The sequence below is a fragment of the Spinacia oleracea genome, chromosome 1, assembly GCF_020520425.1.
Source record: "Spinacia oleracea cultivar Varoflay chromosome 1, BTI_SOV_V1, whole genome shotgun sequence".
Taxonomy (NCBI): Eukaryota; Viridiplantae; Streptophyta; class Magnoliopsida; order Caryophyllales; family Amaranthaceae; genus Spinacia; species Spinacia oleracea.
The window spans coordinates 115,257,311-115,276,054 of NC_079487.1; the positions used below are offsets into that span (position 1 = coordinate 115,257,311).

General features: G+C 35.6%; 1 protein-coding gene across 1 annotated transcript; it reads left to right on the forward strand.

Moving 5' to 3' along the window:
• On the forward strand, positions 1-10,987 carry LOC110778209 (KH domain-containing protein HEN4). Its single transcript, XM_021982775.2, has 8 exons — positions 1-259; positions 647-1,295; positions 3,740-4,210; positions 4,399-4,644; positions 4,770-4,988; positions 7,797-7,852; positions 7,938-8,085; positions 10,384-10,987. Exons 2-8 carry the CDS (start codon positions 681-683, stop codon positions 10,720-10,722), a joined length of 2,094 nt encoding a protein of 697 aa, XP_021838467.2. The 5' UTR covers positions 1-259; positions 647-680; the 3' UTR covers positions 10,723-10,987.
• The last annotated feature ends 7,757 nt before the right edge of the window (positions 10,988-18,744 follow it).

The window sequence follows — 18,744 nt, forward strand, 5'->3', positions numbered from 1 at the left end:
TCTTGCGAAAAAGAAATCCAAAAATAACGAAGAATCGAAAAGGTAAAACGAAAAAGGAAAATACAGGAAATTGAGAAATAGAAAAAAAAGAAGGAAGAAACGAAAAGAGAAGAACCCTAATTTTCGTAGCGAAATTGGCTCTCATCGATTATTCATTTATTTGACGATGCAGAGTTTTTCCAAGCAGTAGTTCCAGTGAGGGATTCATTCAATCGCTCCCCCCATTTCACATTTTCTCTCTCCTCTATCTCTCACTCAGGTAATACTTTATCACTTTGCCGCTTAAACCCTAATTTTTAATTTGGATTATGTATATTTTCGGTTGATTTGTTGTTTAATTATTGATTTAGTGTGTTAATTTCAAATGTTTTGTTGGTTATGTGAAAATCTGAAGCTCAATTTCATTTTCTTTGCTTAATTGTAAGTAAATGTGCGGATATCGGTTTAGTAAGCTGATATTTTTTACGTTATGCGATTGCATTATTACTACTTTTCAGCTGAAAGAAATCGTCCGTGTACTTGTATTAGTAATTAGTATCGTGAAGTGCTGTAGCAAAGAATATGATAATTTTTGATGTCATGGAAACTCTGTTAGTTAGAAATGTACTTAATGTTTGCGGCGATTGATGTGAAATTTGCAATGTAGGACTTTGGTATCTTGTTGTACTTTGAGCCGGGGGATGGAAGGGGACAGAAAGGGTGTTCTTAAAGGACGACAAGGCACCCCGTTCAAGAGAAGGGGTGCAAATAAGAAAGGGAAATGGAATAATTCTAGGCCTGAACATCATGAGAACACTCAGGTTCCTAACCCTACCGACACTGTTTACCGGATTCTCTGCCCAGCTAAAAAAATTGGTAGTGTTATTGGCAAAGGGGGTGGTATAATTAAAGTCTTGAGGGAAGAGACTAAGTCGAAGATTACTGTTTCCGACACAATTCCTGGATCAGATGAGCGGGTAATAATGATTTATAGTCCTCCTGACAAAAGCTCGAAGAAAGAGGTAGATGAGGGGAATGAGATCTCCATGCCATCACATTGTCCTGCTCAAGAAGCTCTCATGAGAGTTCATGATAGGATTATTGAGGAAGACTTGTTGGGTGGAAAGGAAGATGCTGAAAATGAAAACTGCATGGTCATTGCTCGTCTTCTCGTTCCGAATAATATGGTGGGATGCCTTCTTGGTAAAGGGGGAGATGTTATTCAGAAATTGAGGAGTGAGACTGGGGCCAGCATTCGGGTGCTTCCAGCTGAGCATCTTCCGTCATGTGCCCTACCTACCGATGAACTTGTGCAGGTATTACCTTTTTATTGTTAACCTCTAGGCTATCCCATATATTAAATGTCCCCGAGTTTGCTCATTGTTCCTTTTGAAATTTCCCTATAATTTTTATATACATTTCATAAACGGGTGTAAAAATAATATATTGACATTTGAGTTTGAGGAAAAGAAAGTGAAGATAGCCCATTTTTTCTAGTTTTCTGATTTCTTAGCAGGAATGTGAATCATTTGAAGACAGACTGAGAGCGTTTGATTATTTTTTTAAATTTGATTTCTTCTGAAGATAGGGTTGGTCCCTGTGTCTGTTTTTGTGCAATAAATTAGCTACAATGAAATCACGCGCCTGATTAAGTCATTGAGGATTTGAGGGTATTTAATGTTTGCTTGTGCGGCAGATTTATTTGACATTAGCCTTTCCCTTGCCTTATCTATAATAATAATATATAAAAAGCGTTGATAAGCAAGTCTACGTGCCATGTGGCACTGACAATAATATTACTCCAACGTTCCATGTCATACACATTTATTTAACAATGATAAATATGTGTTGTACAAGTCTCGAACCCGTGACCTTTAATTTGCAAACCAAATAATTTACCACTAAACCAAATCAAATTATATGTCATCTTTTCATAACAAAATATAATAAATGACAATTTAATAAATCTTGAATTTATTTGAAATTGCTATTCATGTATTATCCGGGGCATCGTCGGTCCCGAATACTAGTTTTCAGCTATTTTCTGTATCTTAATCCTCAGTTAGAGTTATTACTATGAATGATTTTGGAACTCGGAAATTGGAAGTGCCTCTTTTTCTGGCTTCTAAAATTTTGGAGTCTTGAAGCAAAACGCCTCCTGAATTCTCATGTCTATTAAAATTACATTGTAACCTTCAATGACATTAGGGAAGACCATTCATAGATCTGATCTCTTTCCAAGAATTTATCTTGTGGGGTGTTGAGAATATTGTATGACATCTGATTATATATTTGTATGAGATGTATGCAGGCAGTTTCCTATTCTTTTCTCTTAATTTGTAGTTTAATGCCGTGGCTATGTATGGCTTCTGGTGTACAGCAGGCTCTTTCTTGAATTGATAACTTGATCGTTTTCAGAATAATTTTAATGGTTTGGATTAACACATAATTGCATAAAAGGATCTTGTAAATTTCTTGAAGTCAAGTTGGTATTTTGAGCATAGGGGGAAATGGCTTTCTGTAATCAATTAGGAGTTCTAGAATACACATTCGTGCAAGCAACACAATTGTTTACGATTTATAATAACAGGTTTTAATTTGGCTTACTTCAATGGACCATTTTATGCTTGCTCTTAAAATCTCCCAATATTTGGGTTGCGTTCTAACTGAGAAGTTGCGGCATTTCTATGCTGACATCTGTGTCCTTTCCTTATGTATGACTATATGAAGTGTGGTTTTGGGTTTTTTTGAATTCAATAATTGGGAGTTTGTTAATTGAAGGACAGGCGGAAAATCATTTAGTGAATTTCTGGATTCCACAAATACTCATGGTCTGAGTGTTCACCTCTTCTCCAGTGTCCCTTAATACTTAAGTGTTATTGCGAGTACAGCAGGAATATGGTACAAGTATAGATTTTGGTTGTGACCTCATGTCATTTTTGTTTATGGATGTTTCCATACATTCTTTTGATTGGTGAATGAATTCTGAATATGGGAAGGTCCTGCTTTCAATTTGAGGGATCTATTTCTCCATATTGCTCCATTTGCATTATCTTTCATAAGTGATTAAGGGTTACTTTGGAGACAAATTACATACACTTTGTGACTTTTCTGTCAACTTTTCCAACATCATCAGATTCACCACTCAAAAGCCAAACTCTGCCTAACTGCAAAACTTGCAATTTCTTAGGCCACTCTGCATCGTATTTCCTCCTGCATCATATTTCCTCCTGTGAAGGGAAGCTAGTAATGAAATAAAGTATTACGAAACTAAATAGAGGGCCTTTTATTTCCAAGTGTTGATTTCCTTGTCTAATTAGCATGAACAAGTTGGAAGATAAATTTTTAGACATAGATTTATAATGGGCCCTGCTCTTTCCGTCCCCAAAAAAAGAATCTATAATGGGCTACCAAGTTGGTTTCGCAACTAAACATAAGTTCAGATAAGGGGTTTTTAGGTGAAAAGAACATGCCTTAATGTCATTCAACCTCCCAGCAATAGAACTCAGGGGGTGATTGGTGAACAGTATTTTTGTGTGTGAATTTTTGTTTTGGTCTACAGAGATGCTTTGTTGTTATTGCACGATTTTATTTTGTCAGCAATAAAATTAAGGGTGTTCATGTTTTCTTTTCTGGTGGCAATATGTTTCTATGCTAGATGTCTTTCTGCATATGAATTTGCTTCTGAGGAGGTCAATAAGTTATCAATTTATCATGCGCTGTTCATGCTCTTGATTTATGCTTTTCTTGACCTAAATAGATGCAAGGAAAACCTTCGATTCTGAAGAGAGCACTCTATGATGTTTCAACGTTGCTGCATCAGAATCCACGCAAGGAGAAAGCTTTAAATTTCCCCATGCCTTCCCGAGGCCCAGGTTTTCATGCTGCGGGTCCTCATTTGACAAATTTGCCTCCACCGCGTGGAGGTGACCCTATGTGGTCTCCACGAGATCCGTCTCGACACATGCCACCACCACCATGGATGGAGGACTATGGGCGCCATCCTGGACATAACCCAGGCGCTTTTGATGATGATCTGACCAGGCCTGGTCTTGAACCTTCTGGTGAATTTTCCTTAAAAATTTTATGTTTAGTCAGCAAGATTGGGGGGGTGATTGGCAAAGGAGGCATCAATGTGAGGCAGTTACAGCAGGAAACTGGTACAAGTATACATGTTGAAGATGCATCTACCCAGCCAGAGGAGCGTGTTATTCGTGTTTCTGCTTTTGAGGTAAGTTCCATTCTTATCTCTGCTGCTTTGCAATGAATAACTTGTAAGCTACACCACTTCTACCATTTGATCATCCTTAACATGGATGTGATTATGTGAATCATTTCTATCATTGTAGTTTTTGTTGAAGCTGTAAAACTTAGCTACTATTTTATTCCATTGATTGCTGTATTTTTGCTTTGTTTCAGACGTTACGAAACCAGAGATCACAGACCATTGATGCGATTCTTATGCTTCAAAATAAAGTTAGTGATGTTTCTGAGAAGGGCATAATCACTACAAGATTGCTGGTTCCCTCTAATAAGGTTGGATGCCTCCTCGGTCAAGGAGGCACAGTTATCAATGAAATGAGAAGGAGAACACAGGCAGACATACGCGTTTATTCTAAGGAAGAAAAGCCCGAGTGTGCTTCAGAAGATGAAGAGCTTGTGCAGGTAATAAGATATATGAACATATTATGTTAATTTTTCTCTGTTTAATTTATGCAGTTCACTTGTATTGCGATCATTAACTGGTAATATTGGAAGGTGCTCATGTCAACTGTAAAATCATCTTTCAGGTGTCTGGAAGTTTTGCAGTAGCCAAAGATGCTCTGGCAGAGGTAGCATCAAGGCTAAGGGCAAGATGCTTGAGGGATGCTGGTGCTGCTGCAGAACCAGCCCCACCTCCTTCAAGGCCTGTCCATGGATATGGTACAACTGGAGGTTTTCCACGAGGAGAACCCCAGGGTCCTGGTCCAGTTGGAATGGGATCCACTGGTAGCTACAGTGCTGTCAAGGTAAATTCCCTCCTAATATAAATTTGCTTGTTATGAATACTTTTATTGGTTTTTCTCTAGTGGTCTGCGCTATGCTGTAACGGAGACTAGCCAGTTTTCTCATGGTGTTAGGCCTAGAAAAGAACGATTTATCAAAGATTTGCATGTTAGAATAAATTTGCGTGTTCTTCTGTTATCTACTTATAAATGAAGAGGAATGATTTGTTTTACTACTATTCCTATTTCTTAGGCTTTCCACAACAATCTGACTCACTTATCTTTGCCTTTATATTACTTTATAAACTGATACCGAATGGATTATTGAGGGTAAGGCGGTGATTATATTGTTTATTCTGTTTTTTTTTTTTTTTACATATGCTCCATAAGTAGTCTTTTAGTCCGTTGTATGTTCTTATCCAGGTCACTTCAAATCAATTAAATTTCTAAAGGAGACGTTTACAGAAGTTAAGTCTATCATAGTTTTGTTGAAAATCTCTGTTGAGGCTGTCAATGGTGTCTTTTCCACAATGCTATTCCCGGCAGCGACTTATGTGGCATGTTTGTGCTACCACTTAAACTACTATGTGAAGTTCACCTCTGACATGACTTTTGCCCAATTAAATCTAAATAACTTCAAACGGTTCTGCAAAACACTGAAGAACACATTAACAAACAGTTCTCACCAAATAATAGTCGTACTAATTGCAACATCTTTTCATGATCTCCTACATCCTCTCTTCACACTCTGGCCTGACTGCCAAGGCTGCAGTGACTACGAATGAGCTTGCTAGTGGTTAGTAAACACATTGAATGTTCAATGGCTCATGTGGTTGCAGCAGCACATAAAGTAGTTATTTTTAACCTACCTTTCTTCTCGCCTTTTTATCTCTCCCAATCCTACTCCACAAGAAGGATCACAACCCCATCCCTCACCTCCTTCTGTAAAATATCTTTGAAGTTCCTAGCTTCTTCTTGCTCAATGTAGAGATGGCTTGCATCTGGAATCATGATAGTTCTGTTAGTTAAATGGTGACAAGTATAGAAATCTTAGTTTTATGAGAAAGAGAGAGAATTAACTTTGCACTGGAAACCTATATCATCTGAAACCTATCGATTTTGCATTGTTCTGATGTTGTCATGCATGCAATTTTTGATCAAATAGTTTAGGATGCTTGTAGGGTTTATTGCCTATAAAGTAAACTATAGGATACAACGACGACGTTGAAGGTGGTCTGGAGGGTGTGTGTGTGTGTGTGTGGGGGGGGGGGGGGGGGAGTAGGTGGGAGCTATGTTGCTCAGATTCTTATTCGGGTGTCGTGTTAGACAAGGTATCGGTCTGACACTCTAGATGTAATAAATTTCATACAAGACCACTATATACTTGGGATGTCATGTGGTGTCGAAAGATAGGAGGATCTGACACCCTCCGTCAACCAGAGTGTCGAAGTAACATAGGATGGAAGTCAAAATAAATGAGTAAGCATATGAATAAATGCAATGGAGTACCTAGGCCGCCTCAAGGTTCATTTGATGATTACCTCTTAGGCAACTTAAGGCCCTACAGATAAAGAGCCACAGCCACAGATTAGGAGCCTATTTCGTTAATGATCACTTGGATGTCAAGAAAATGATCAGGATTGTTATTAAATGTTAACAAGATGCCTTATTATTAACAACTTGGTTGTTTGGGCTAATTCATAAGTATCTATTTTTAATTGTTATTATTAGTCATGTGATGGACTAAATCAAAATGGCTCTTAATACCTCTTCATTTGCTCTAAATCAAAAGATTCATTTGTTCTTTTGGCTGTGGGATGTGATGGACTAAATCAAAATGGCTCTTAATACCTCTTCGCTTCCTTTCCATGAAGTAGAAGATGGTCGTCCCGTTGTTGTTCCGTTATCGCTTTTGGGTCAATTGGAAACAACCTCTCTGCAATTGCAGGGGTAAGGTTGCGTACGTCCGACCCTCCCTTACCCCGCTTCTTGCGGGAGCCTCTTTGAGGCAATGGGGTAATGATAATGATGATAATGATGATTATTAGTCATGTTATCAACTTTTGCACCGTTGCACTTCACCCTAATTCACCATGTGCCTCTAGGACCTTGTAGGCTAATTGTGCTCCGGTTTATAGAGACCGGAGAGTAGGTTTTATTTACTTTCTGGACCAATTTTCTTTTGGAAAAATTGATTAGAATAATCCTTACTTTGGGCTGTTAGCTTTAATAATCCCAACAATGAGTTGTTTTTAATAATCCCAACTTTTGTACCCACCTGCTTTTAGCAAGCCCACATGACCGGTAACCAGATGGAATTGACAATATTTCCAGTTATTGACTTGGGAAAGTTGGTTTCCCTCTTAAAATTTGTCCACACCAATTTTTCTAAAAAAATAAATAAATAAAATTCACGTCATGAGTCTTCACCATATCCATCTCAAATTAAACCATGCTCCTCTGTCACTTGCCCTCTCTCACCTTCTATCTCCTTGCCATTACACCACATCAAACCTTCACCCAAAATTGTACTCAATTCGTGATGGGTTGACAACATGTTTAGTTCATCAATTATCACAAATTAACCTACATAATTGTTAAAATTTTGAATTTTTTAATTGTACCAATTGAAATGAGTAATTGGGTATTTTTTGGCTTTTTGTAACTTATTATCAGTAACAACCTGTCATCTTAGGAAAATAAACTATTCTTATGTGTTTCAAGTTTTAATTCTTTTGTACAAAGCAAGGAGAATAACTTTTCCTTGGTGGTTAATGTAAACACATGCCTGAAATTTCCACGAAATCTAACCCTTCTCTCAATTTTCCCTAGGGTGGAATGCACAACTATGAGCCTCCTAGTTACTCAGTCCAGCCAAATGCATCTAGGTACTGTTAAATATGACTTGTACTTGTATGAAACTATTCGATTTTTGTATTTTCCCCTCATAGTTTTTGTGTGAGGCTTGTGTAGGTACTCGAATCCTAATAGTTCTATGGAGTCTCACTACCCAAATAGTTCTATGGAGTCTCACTACCGAAATAGTTCTACGGAGTCTCACTACCCAAATAGTGGGATAAGTTCAGCTCCTGGGGCAGGAGGATATGCAAATCATCCCGAGGTATGTTTCTGCTACATGCTTCATTATGTAGAATAGATTTGTATTTCTGGTTTAGGGCTAAATAGTTCTATTGGTGACTTGGTATAAGTGAGACCTAGGCTCCGTTTGGTAGGGCGTAAAACGTTTTCATGGAAAACAATTTTCCCCTTTTCAATCATTTTACGTTGTTTGGTTGGGTAAGGTATGTAAAACAATTTTCCATGACTCCCTCAAAGGTGGAAAACCCTTTTCCATTTGAAAGGGAGGGAAACCACTTTTCCTTCTTTTCTCCTTACCTCCCTCCCCTTTCTTCCCCTCAATCTTCACCATCTTCTCCCATTTTCCTTTAAGTTACCAAACAAAGGAAAACTAGTTTAGAATTGTGTTTTCCCTTGAAAAATGTTTTCCATGGAAAATCATTTTACAATGAAAACGTTTTACGCCTTACCAAATGAAGCCTTATAATTTGGGCTGGTTGTAAAGTACTTACAAAGCCAGCAAGCAGATATGAAGAACACAGCAGTTAAGAGAAGTGGAGAGCTTTGATTAATCGAAACACTCAAGAAAGTCAGTTACAAAATGGAGTAGCTTTAGGCTACCAGTCTCAATGGACTAAATAGTAAAGGTTATAATAGGTTAGATTTGAGGTGTTGTGGATTAGGTTAAATTGAGGCGTAGGTTGTGTGGTGCTCAACCCCAGTCCTAAACTTTTGAAGTCGGGCAAATCCAACTTTTTTGTTGGCTCTTGATTTTTAACCCATATCACCATGAATTTTGGCTCAGTGTTGTTGGTTCAAACTAGTTTTTAGTTGAGAAATATATATCTCTACTAAATATTTTTAAGCATGAACTTTGAATCCCCTTATGCCACGTGTCACACTATTAACTTTCCTTTTTATTTTCATTTAAGTTAAAAGCATATCTTTATGAAAATTCTAGTTACCTCTTCCCCTTCTCTTTTGCTATTCAATTTGAACTATACCCCACTTGGATTTTGAGCAAGCAAGCCACTCATCACATAAACAAACAAACAAACCAATCATCTCATAAACAAACAAGCTCTTGGATACTAATTTATTTGCAATTTGCAACATCACTTACTTTTCTCACAGGGCCACACAATCATTTTCTTAATATTTATGTTTTCCTAATTTTTATTTATACTGTCACAATAAAATATCTCATGCGCTGCAAAGCTATTTAGGTTCAAACCCAAAAAATTGTGACAGAGTTTGAGCCAAATCACTTTTTGACTAGTCTAAAATTTGGTCAGAAGTCAAGTATTTGGTTTATAAAAAAATGAAAAAGAAAACAATAGGTTAATTAATATTTTCCTAGAACTATACAGCAATACTCCATGGAAAGGTATGAAACAATCTTTCTACTATTGGTTAAGAACTCAAATATCTGGTTCATAAAAATGAAATGAAAAGTAAAAACATTAGTTGACAAATTGATTTCCTAGAACTAAACTCCATGGAATGTATGGAACAATCTTTCTACTAGTTTAAACCATTCAGGGTTAATTCTTGAAAATTTTAGACTCAGGTTATACCTTATGGTGTTGAGATCGGCTGGAGATGAGTGAGACTATTTTGCAGCTTGCAACTTTTCAGATGTCACACAATGTGCTTATCTAGACATTTTCTTTACACTCCGGAGTAGTAAATTACAATTTTTTTGCAAGAAACTGGACTTTCAAATAACATTTAGATTATGTGTTTGGTTCACTTCTTGCATTGTCAACTTCACTATTTGTAATTTTGTATTGGCGAGATATCAGGGTGATTCTTTTTGAGAGATCTGTGGAGAACAATGTTGAAAAAGAAAGAAAAATGATGAGAGTGCTAACAAGCAGAAATAGTTGAATTATTTTCATCAAGGGGTGGTTAAAGAGGGTTTATATTGGCGGGTACATACTGCACTAAATCAATGATTGACTTCTTTGCATACTATTAAGTCACAACCAGCCTAGTCTCACATTCTCACATAATGACTCACTTTCAGCTCTCAGGGGTAACTAAATCTGGATTAGATAAGGGTACTTCTGGTTAGTTTTGGCTTCAGGCCCGTTCTAGCTCGCACATTGAACTCTTGGACCATTTTGTGATTTAAGTAAAATTTGTGGTATCTGCTATTGACTACTGTGTTAGTGTAAAAACAACAGGGCTTAGCGAAACGAAAGGGCTTCCATTGATACTGGAATGGTCTAGTGTTTCTTTGGTTTGGCTGTTACTCCTTCAGTTGGCATAGAGCCATAGGGATGCGAAAGAAAAAACTCTATATCCCATATTTAATATTGTTCTTTTTCTAATTCAGGCTCCTGGAATGAGAATGAAGCTTCATGATCCTTACCTCAGTGCCTCAGATTCTCGGGTTGACATCCATGGTGGCTCTGATCGTTATCCTGCTGCCCCCCCAGTTAATTACAATAATTATAGTGGGCCCAACAACACTCATCAGGGTTCCTACCCAGATCCTAAAGGACAAAGCTCTTATCACAGCATGGCTCCACAACAAACTGCTTATCAAAGTCCTTATCAGAATCATCAAGTTCCTTATCAACAGAACAATGCTCAACAGAGCCCCTATAGAAACATGAATGCCCAGCATGGTGCTTATCAGAGTGTTCCAGCGCACAATTCCTACCAATACTAACTTCCCCTTTATGAGCATTTTTGTATCATATAGCTGAAATTAATTAGTTTTGGTGATATTATCAATGGCAAGTTAGAAATGCAACCATGGTGATTTAGAGTTGTTCTTTCATTTTTCTACTCTTTTTCCTGTAACGTTAGTTCTCTATCATTTTGCTGGGTCTGTTTTCTTGCATTGATCCGTTTGTGCTGGTTTCGTTGAAGGAAGCTGTAAGCATATTGTAATATTAGGTTCCCAAAATTAATGGTTTGCATACTTAGTTCAATTCTTTTATTTTGACCGATAATTAGAGATTTTTTTAGTACCAAGTCTAAAAGAAGTCTGATAAATGATAATAGCTTAATTTATTTAGGATTAATCCAACCTGAAATACGTACTTCCTCCGTCCATTAATACTCGCATCGGTTTGACAGGTGCGGAGTTTAAGACATTTGAATTGACTTATTAATTTAATGGGTGTTAGTTGATAGTGAGGTATTTTTTAATATAGTTAGTGGGAAATGTGTAAGAGGTGGAGAGTGGTGAGTGGGGGTGTGAATTTTTAAATGTTTTTTGTAGGGAATATGGGTGTAGGTGGGGTTAATAAGTAAGTGTGAGAAATAATATAATATTGGTATAAATTTCCATTTATAGAAGCGGTGCAAGTATTAAGGGACGATCCGAAAAGGAAAACGGTGCAAGTATTAAGGGGCGGATGGAGTAGTAGTTTGTAGAGCTGATGAATCCCAGCTACGGGCAGAGACGAGGATTTTACAAGATGGGACGTCAACTATAATTCCTTACATTTGGCGTGTTTTCTCATGAAAGTCCTTAAACTTCAAAACCGGTTTAACACGGTAAAGGGTTGAGATATCAAGCTCTAATTGATTATTTACTAGATTTTAGCCCGTGCGATGCACGAATTCTATTAAATTGTTAAGTTAAAATAAAACTCCTATATATACCAACTGCTATATTTATATATTAGAGTAGATTATTTTTGATTGTGGACTGAATTTCATTTTAGAATTATTTTTTAATTATTAGAGGTTTGATTTTGGATGAAATTGTATATGCGTAATATTAATAATTAATTAATAAAAATATCTACGTGACGCCTAATTATTTATCTATGTGGCACTCGACTTTTTTAATTCAAAAATAATTTCAAAATATTATTTTCATTGGCCGAAAGCATTAGATTTTCTACGTGTTGCTCTAATATTGGATTAGTGTTTGATTTTAGATTGAATTTTTTTAGATTAGGGTTTGATTTTGGATAAATTTTATTTTAGATTGGTGTTTGATTTTGGATGAATGTAATTTTAGATTTATTTTTTAATTGTTAAAGTGTTTGATTTTGGATGGAGTTGTATAAATTAGTAATTATTTAATTAAAATATGCACGTGGCACCTAATTAATTATATACATGGCACTTGATTTTTTTTTAATTCAAAAATAAATTAGAGATCTTATTTTTCATTGGCCGAAACCAATAGTAATCCTAGGTGGCTCTCTAATATGCTTCCTATATATATATATATATATATATATATATATAAAAATATATATATATATAGAGGAGGCTCTCGTGAGAACACTTTCCTACGGTGAGAACACTTCCTTACGGTGAGAACACTTTCTATAATGGCATTTTCGTGATTTTTATAAACAAATAAACCAATATAATTATTTTTTCACGTTTTTCTTTTCAATATTTTTGATTTTCACGTTCTCTCTCTTCAACTCCCCTCTCTCTTCAACTCCCCTCTCTCTCCTATTCGAACACCACCACCAATCGCCGCCGCCGCTAGCCACTGCCGCTACTTACCTCTCGCCGCCGATTGTGCTCTCCTCTCGCCGCCGCTTCTTCTCTCCTCTCGCCGCCGTTTCTTTCTCCTCTGGCCGCCGCTTTTTCTCTCCTCTACGCCGCCGCTTCTTCTCTCCTCTCGCTGCCGCTTCTACTCTCCTCACGCCGCTCGCCGCTGCTCGCGGAAATTTGTCACCGGTCGCGGTGGTTGTGGTTCGCGAATCGGAGTTCGAACTCTCAGGTTTCTTTGATTCTTCGATTTAGGTTTCTTTGATTCTTCGATTTCGATTTCGATTTTAAATCAATCGATTTCGTTTTTCTGAGATTCTAAATCAATTGCTTTCTTTGATTCTAATATCAGTCAATTTATCCGAATTCATGTTCTAAATTAATCCGAAATTTATCCAGTTTCATGTTCTAAATTGATTTCTTTGATTCTAATATCAGTCAATTGATTGTTAGGAGGTTTCAAAATCGAATTTTAATCGACATTCTCAATCGATTTTCGAAATCTAAATTCAACAATTAAAATTGATTTCAATTGATTTCTCAATTCCAAAAATTAAAATCGAGTTCAATTTGGTGGCTTCGAAATATAAATTTAGAACATGTTTGAATAAACTTAGAACATGCTTGAATAAATTTAGAACATGGTTGAACAAATTTAGAACATGCTTGAATAAGTTTAGAACATGCTTGAATAAATTTAGAACATGCTTGAATAAATTTAGAACATGAGCTTAAAAATTTAGAACATGATTGAATAATTTTAGAACATGAGCTTACAAATTTAGAACATGGTTGAACAAATTTAGAACATGGTTGAACAAACTTAGAACATCGTTGAATAAATTTAGAACATGATTGAATAAATTTAGAACATGCTTGAATAAATTTAGAACATGCTTGAATAAATTTAGAACATGAGCTTACAAATTTAGAACATGGTTGAACAAATTTAGGACATTGTTGAACAAATTTAGAACATCGTTGAATAAATTTAGAACATGCTTGAATAAATTTAGAACATGCTTGAATAAATTTAGAACATGAGCTTACAAATTTAGAACATGGTTGAATAATTTTAGAATATGCTTGAATTAATCTAGAACATGAGGGTAAATATTTAGAACATGGTTGAATAAAATTAAAACATGATTGAATAAATTTAGAACATGGCTGAACCAATTTAGAACATGGTTAAATAAGTCTAGAACATGGTTGAATAAATTTAGAACATGAGTTTGAAAATTTAGAACATCGTTGAATAAATTTAGAACATGTTTGAATAAAATTTAGAACATGCTTGAATAAATTTAGAACATGCTTAAATAAATTTAGAACATGAGCTTACAAATTTAGAACATGCTTGAATAAAATTAAACGTGTTTGAATAAATTTAGAATATGGCTGAACCAATTTAGAATATGGTTAAATAAGTTTAGAATATATATATATATATATATATATATATATATATATATATATATATATATATATATATATATATATATATATATATATATATATATATATATTAGATTATTAGAGGAATTCTTTTTTGTATTCTGAAGTTTTTATTTTTTTTATTTTTCTCTTTGGTAAAATGAAAACAATAATTTTCTCTATGATCGCCTTAAGTTTCTATACATAATTAAACAATAGCATTAGTGATTGTTTTATCTTATTTTTTGGTCAAAAAGTATATTATTAGACTAATTGTAGTTAACTACCAAGTAACATAATACCTTTAAAACTAGTATTTAGTCCTAGAGGAAAAAAGTATTTTTATCCAAATCATTTCCTCTTAACAACCGCTAAACCTTAGCACCCACCTCATTATTATGCAACCAACTTACAGTATCATAAATGTTACACTTGTAATGTTTTTAAATAATCATCTTCAGTTTCCAGGATTTCATTCGGATAATACATCTATAGATTTACAATGGTTTTTGTTTGAAACGCTTTAAACTAATGAGAATCAAATGCTAACAAAGTCAATCAAAGTACAAAAAATTAGTGGGAAGCCGAGATAGAATCAAGGCCCCCACTTCTCTAGCTATAGCAGCACGAGCCCCAATGTCTTGAGTCTTAGAGATCTTCTGAACCCAACAACGTAACAACATCCTTATCCAGTTGCACAGAGAAGAAAAAGAAAAAGGAAGAAAACCATAACCAATTGCCCGACGAAGAAAACCATAACCAATTGCCCGACAACTTGCTTCGTAATTGACCCGCTTTCGATTAGCGTATCAGTCACAACCCGTCTCGGAACAAAGCCAGACCACCCAGATTGTGTCAAAGGAGAAGATCATGTCAATTCAACATACACATCACGACCTTGATCCCATGAATAGAGTAACACGTCCGCGGGTTGGAGAGATTCGTCGTTCCCTTTAGACAGTTCAATATCAACCCCGACAATTCCCTCTTTTCTAAAATAACCTTTTTATATAAAACGTAGAGAATTATCAAGGCATTATCGCCCGTGTGAAAACGTATCGGCTTATTCAGAATTTTGCAGTGGAAAACATAATAACTAACTTTAATAATTTAAATAGGTCAACTACGGAATAAAATCTAAAACCAACCGACAAAAAAAGTCAACGTAATTAATTAAAACAAAGTTCGAGTCTCTTTAAAACAGGCCAAACAAATTCAACATCAAACTTAAAACAAAACAATTTAATAACTACACAGCTCTTCAATCCCGAACCCCATGATGCATCACCTTCAAACCTGTAATGGACGATGCTTATTGATCCCTAGAGACTGCTCACCAAGATTGGGTCATCACAGGATCAATAAGGCATAGCCATGATCAACATGCACAAACAAAGCACGTAATCAGCAAAGCTGAGTACTACATACTAAAACAATAATAATCCTAACATGATACTATTAACGAACAACCCTAACATGATACTAATGAACATAAACAAGGGTAGACAAAACATGATAATTTGACGACCATACTTAACTAGACTAGGCTAGACTGGACTTTAATAACAATAATATTATTTTAGTTGAAATAGACAATGGACCGAGTTTTCTAGCTAGAGGCTTCACTAAGGAAGACGAGGTACGGGCGCGACTCCGTAACCTCAGTGACCTGCGATATCGAGGAACGTTTGAATAAAAATAGGACACGGTGATCAATCCGGTCCGAATTAAAGGCCATGGGCTACCACCATGAACCCCAACTCCTGTTTGTCCGTCACTTTAGACGTGCACAGTCTAAAGCTATTGCTACTCAGTTTCACTTTACATGATTTACAAATTGACACCCTGTTATGACTCAACAATCACATAAGGCATACAATCCACATTTATTTACAACTGTTTTTATCTTGGAATTAAGTAAGTGATCACAAAGGCATCAAACAAGACTCATTCCAATTAACTCCAATCCTTCCTTTAATACTGATCAACCCTGTATATGGGTATAAGGTTTCAACTTACTAAATGAGGTCCTCGGCCCTCATAAAGTAGTGAAAAGCTAAAAGGGAACAACAATCCACTGATCTGAATTATATACAAAGTAATCTAGTGTTCCCAATCAAACATGTTTGTATCAATCATCCATACTAACATGCTATAATCCTCAAAATGCAATATAGGTTCAATATGTCTAACCAACAGTATTAAACATGCAATATTCAACCTGACTAAATTCATCAACGATATCAACATAACCAAGTTCATCAACAATTCAACATGGTTTCAACAATTAGCACACATTCCAAGCACACAGGTATGTACGTACCTTGTGTAAACAAACTGATAGGCCACTTTAACACTTTCAAAAGTCGCCTAAAGAGAATTCTCCGCCTAAACAATCCAACAAGTAATCTCAATCAATTTCTAATCATTGACAACCACAATAAAGCATTCTAAATGCATCCTAAACATATTTAGAACTTTCCTAAATATCAAAACTTGAACATTTGCTTTCCTAGCATCATAATTATTGAACTAGTGGTTGAAATTCGTTGAAAACTTTTTGCAATCATCGTATTTTAAATTTTCAGCAATATAAACTCATTTGAAAACTTCACCAAGGTCCATCTACGTTCCTAGTACCTCAAAACAATGAATTTAATAATCCATACTCAACCTACCATGATTTACAATCATAAAAACCTTGAATTTCATACTTTAAACAATCAAAATTCATATTTCAAAGTAATTTGATAATCTGAAAATTAGTAACTTTATTATATAATTTGCATAATCTGAAATTTATAATTTAAATTACAAAAATCATCACTTTAATTCAAGAAACATAGTTCAAATTAATGAAACATAATTCAAATTAATAAATCATAAATAAGCCCCAACTTATAATTCAATCAATCAAAACTTGAAATTAATTCGTTTATAAACTCAACCAACATCTGAAAATCATGTTCAAACCATAAAAATTATGAATTTAATATCAAGAACATAATTTAAATTAACAATTATAATTAATTAAAATAATTAGTTACTTAGGGTTTAAGAAATAACCAAAGAGAGAGGAAGAGGAAGTGCTGGCCGGCGGCAAACAACACACGGCAACGGGCCTGGCGGCGGCAGGGCTGGGCGACGCGGTGGTCGGCAATGGTGGTTGCGTGTTCGAGCAAGAAACACAGAAGAGAGGCAAGGCTGCTTGCGTGCGTGGAGGAGAAGGAGGGAGGCCGACTGGGCAGGGCAGCAGCGGCTATGCGGGTGGTGCGGCGCAGCGTGCAGGGGAACGACGAAGGTGGCTGATGGTCCTCGGTGGTGGCTGTGCGAAAATAGAAGACCCGATTAAGGAGAGAGGAGGAGTGATAAACGGAAAGGGAACGAAGGAGAAGAGAAGGTTGGCTTACCAGACGAACGGTGGAGGAACAGGGATGCCGACGGCGGCGACTCGAGCTCGACGGCTACGGCGCAACAAGAACTTAGTGAGAGGTTTTGGGGTTCTGAGGGTGAGAGTTTCACGAGAGGAGTTTCATGAGAGGAGTGAGTTATGGGTATGAGAGTTTTTTTGTTTTTTTTTTGTTTTACGTGAAAAGCAATGAGAGGGAAGTATGGGTTTATTTATTTGGGCTTCACCAATTTGGGCCAAGATTAGGATTTAGTTTAGTACTTGAATCTAAAATCGATTAAGATTGCTTTCAAATTTCAAACGTGTTTTTGTAATTCAAATTCTTTTCAACATAAATTCTAAAATTATTTTTGATTGCCCAAACCGTTAAAATATTTAGAATATATTTAAATAGAATTAAATATGCATTAAATATATAAATATAATAACGTTCAAAAATCGTTTAATATTTAGAACGTACTTAAAATAAAATAAATATACGTTAATTATATATTTATTACTAAAATTCATAAATTCTATTTAATTATAGATAATATACGTTAAAATATATTAATAAAATTTATAAATTTACGGGGGATTACACTTATATTAGATAGACCTATACATGATCTAGATAGATCGGTTATGATCTAGACATATAAGTTCTGATCTGGATATGATATGTACAGATCGGTTCTGATCTATACATGATTTGTACATATAAGTTATGAACTGGACATGATCAGTTCTAATCTGGACATGATCTGTACAGATTAGTTCTGATCTGTACATGATATGTGCAGTTTAGTTATGATCTGGACATGATTTGTACAAATCAGTTCTGATCTGGACATGATATGTACAGTTCACTTCTGATCTAGACATGATATGTACAGATCAGTTCTGATCTGGACATGATCTGTACAGATCAGTTCTGATCAGGACATGATATGTACAGTACAGTTATGATCTAGACATGATTTGGACATGATCTGTATAGATCATTTCTGACTAGGACATGATCTGTACAGATCAGTTCTGACTAGGACATGATCTGTACAGATCAGTTCTGATCTGGTCATGATCTGTACAGATTAGTTCTGATCTGGTCATGATCTGTACAGATCAGTTCTGATCGGGTCATGATCTCTACAGACTAGTTTTGATCTGGAATGATCTTTGCAGATCAATTCCGATCTGAACATAATCTGTATAGAGTCGATATCTAGACAAGTTATAATTTGGACATATCGATTTTGATCTGGACATGATCTGTACAAATCGGTTTTGATCTGAACATATTGGTTCTGTAAGGATCTGTTCTGATGTAGATAAGATCTTTGCAGATTTGAACATGATCTGTACAGATCAGTTATGGTATGGATATTATCTGATCCT

Coding starts and splice junctions, on each gene's coding strand:
- LOC110778209 (XM_021982775.2), top strand. CDS start 681: ATGGAAGGGGACAGAAAGGGTGTTCTTAAAGGACGACAAGGCACCCCG. Junction 1,296..3,739: donor CTACCGATGAACTTGTGCAG/GTATTACCTTTT, acceptor TGACCTAAATAG/ATGCAAGGAAAACCTTCGAT. Junction 8,086..10,383: donor GATATGCAAATCATCCCGAG/GTATGTTTCTGC, acceptor TTTCTAATTCAG/GCTCCTGGAATGAGAATGAA.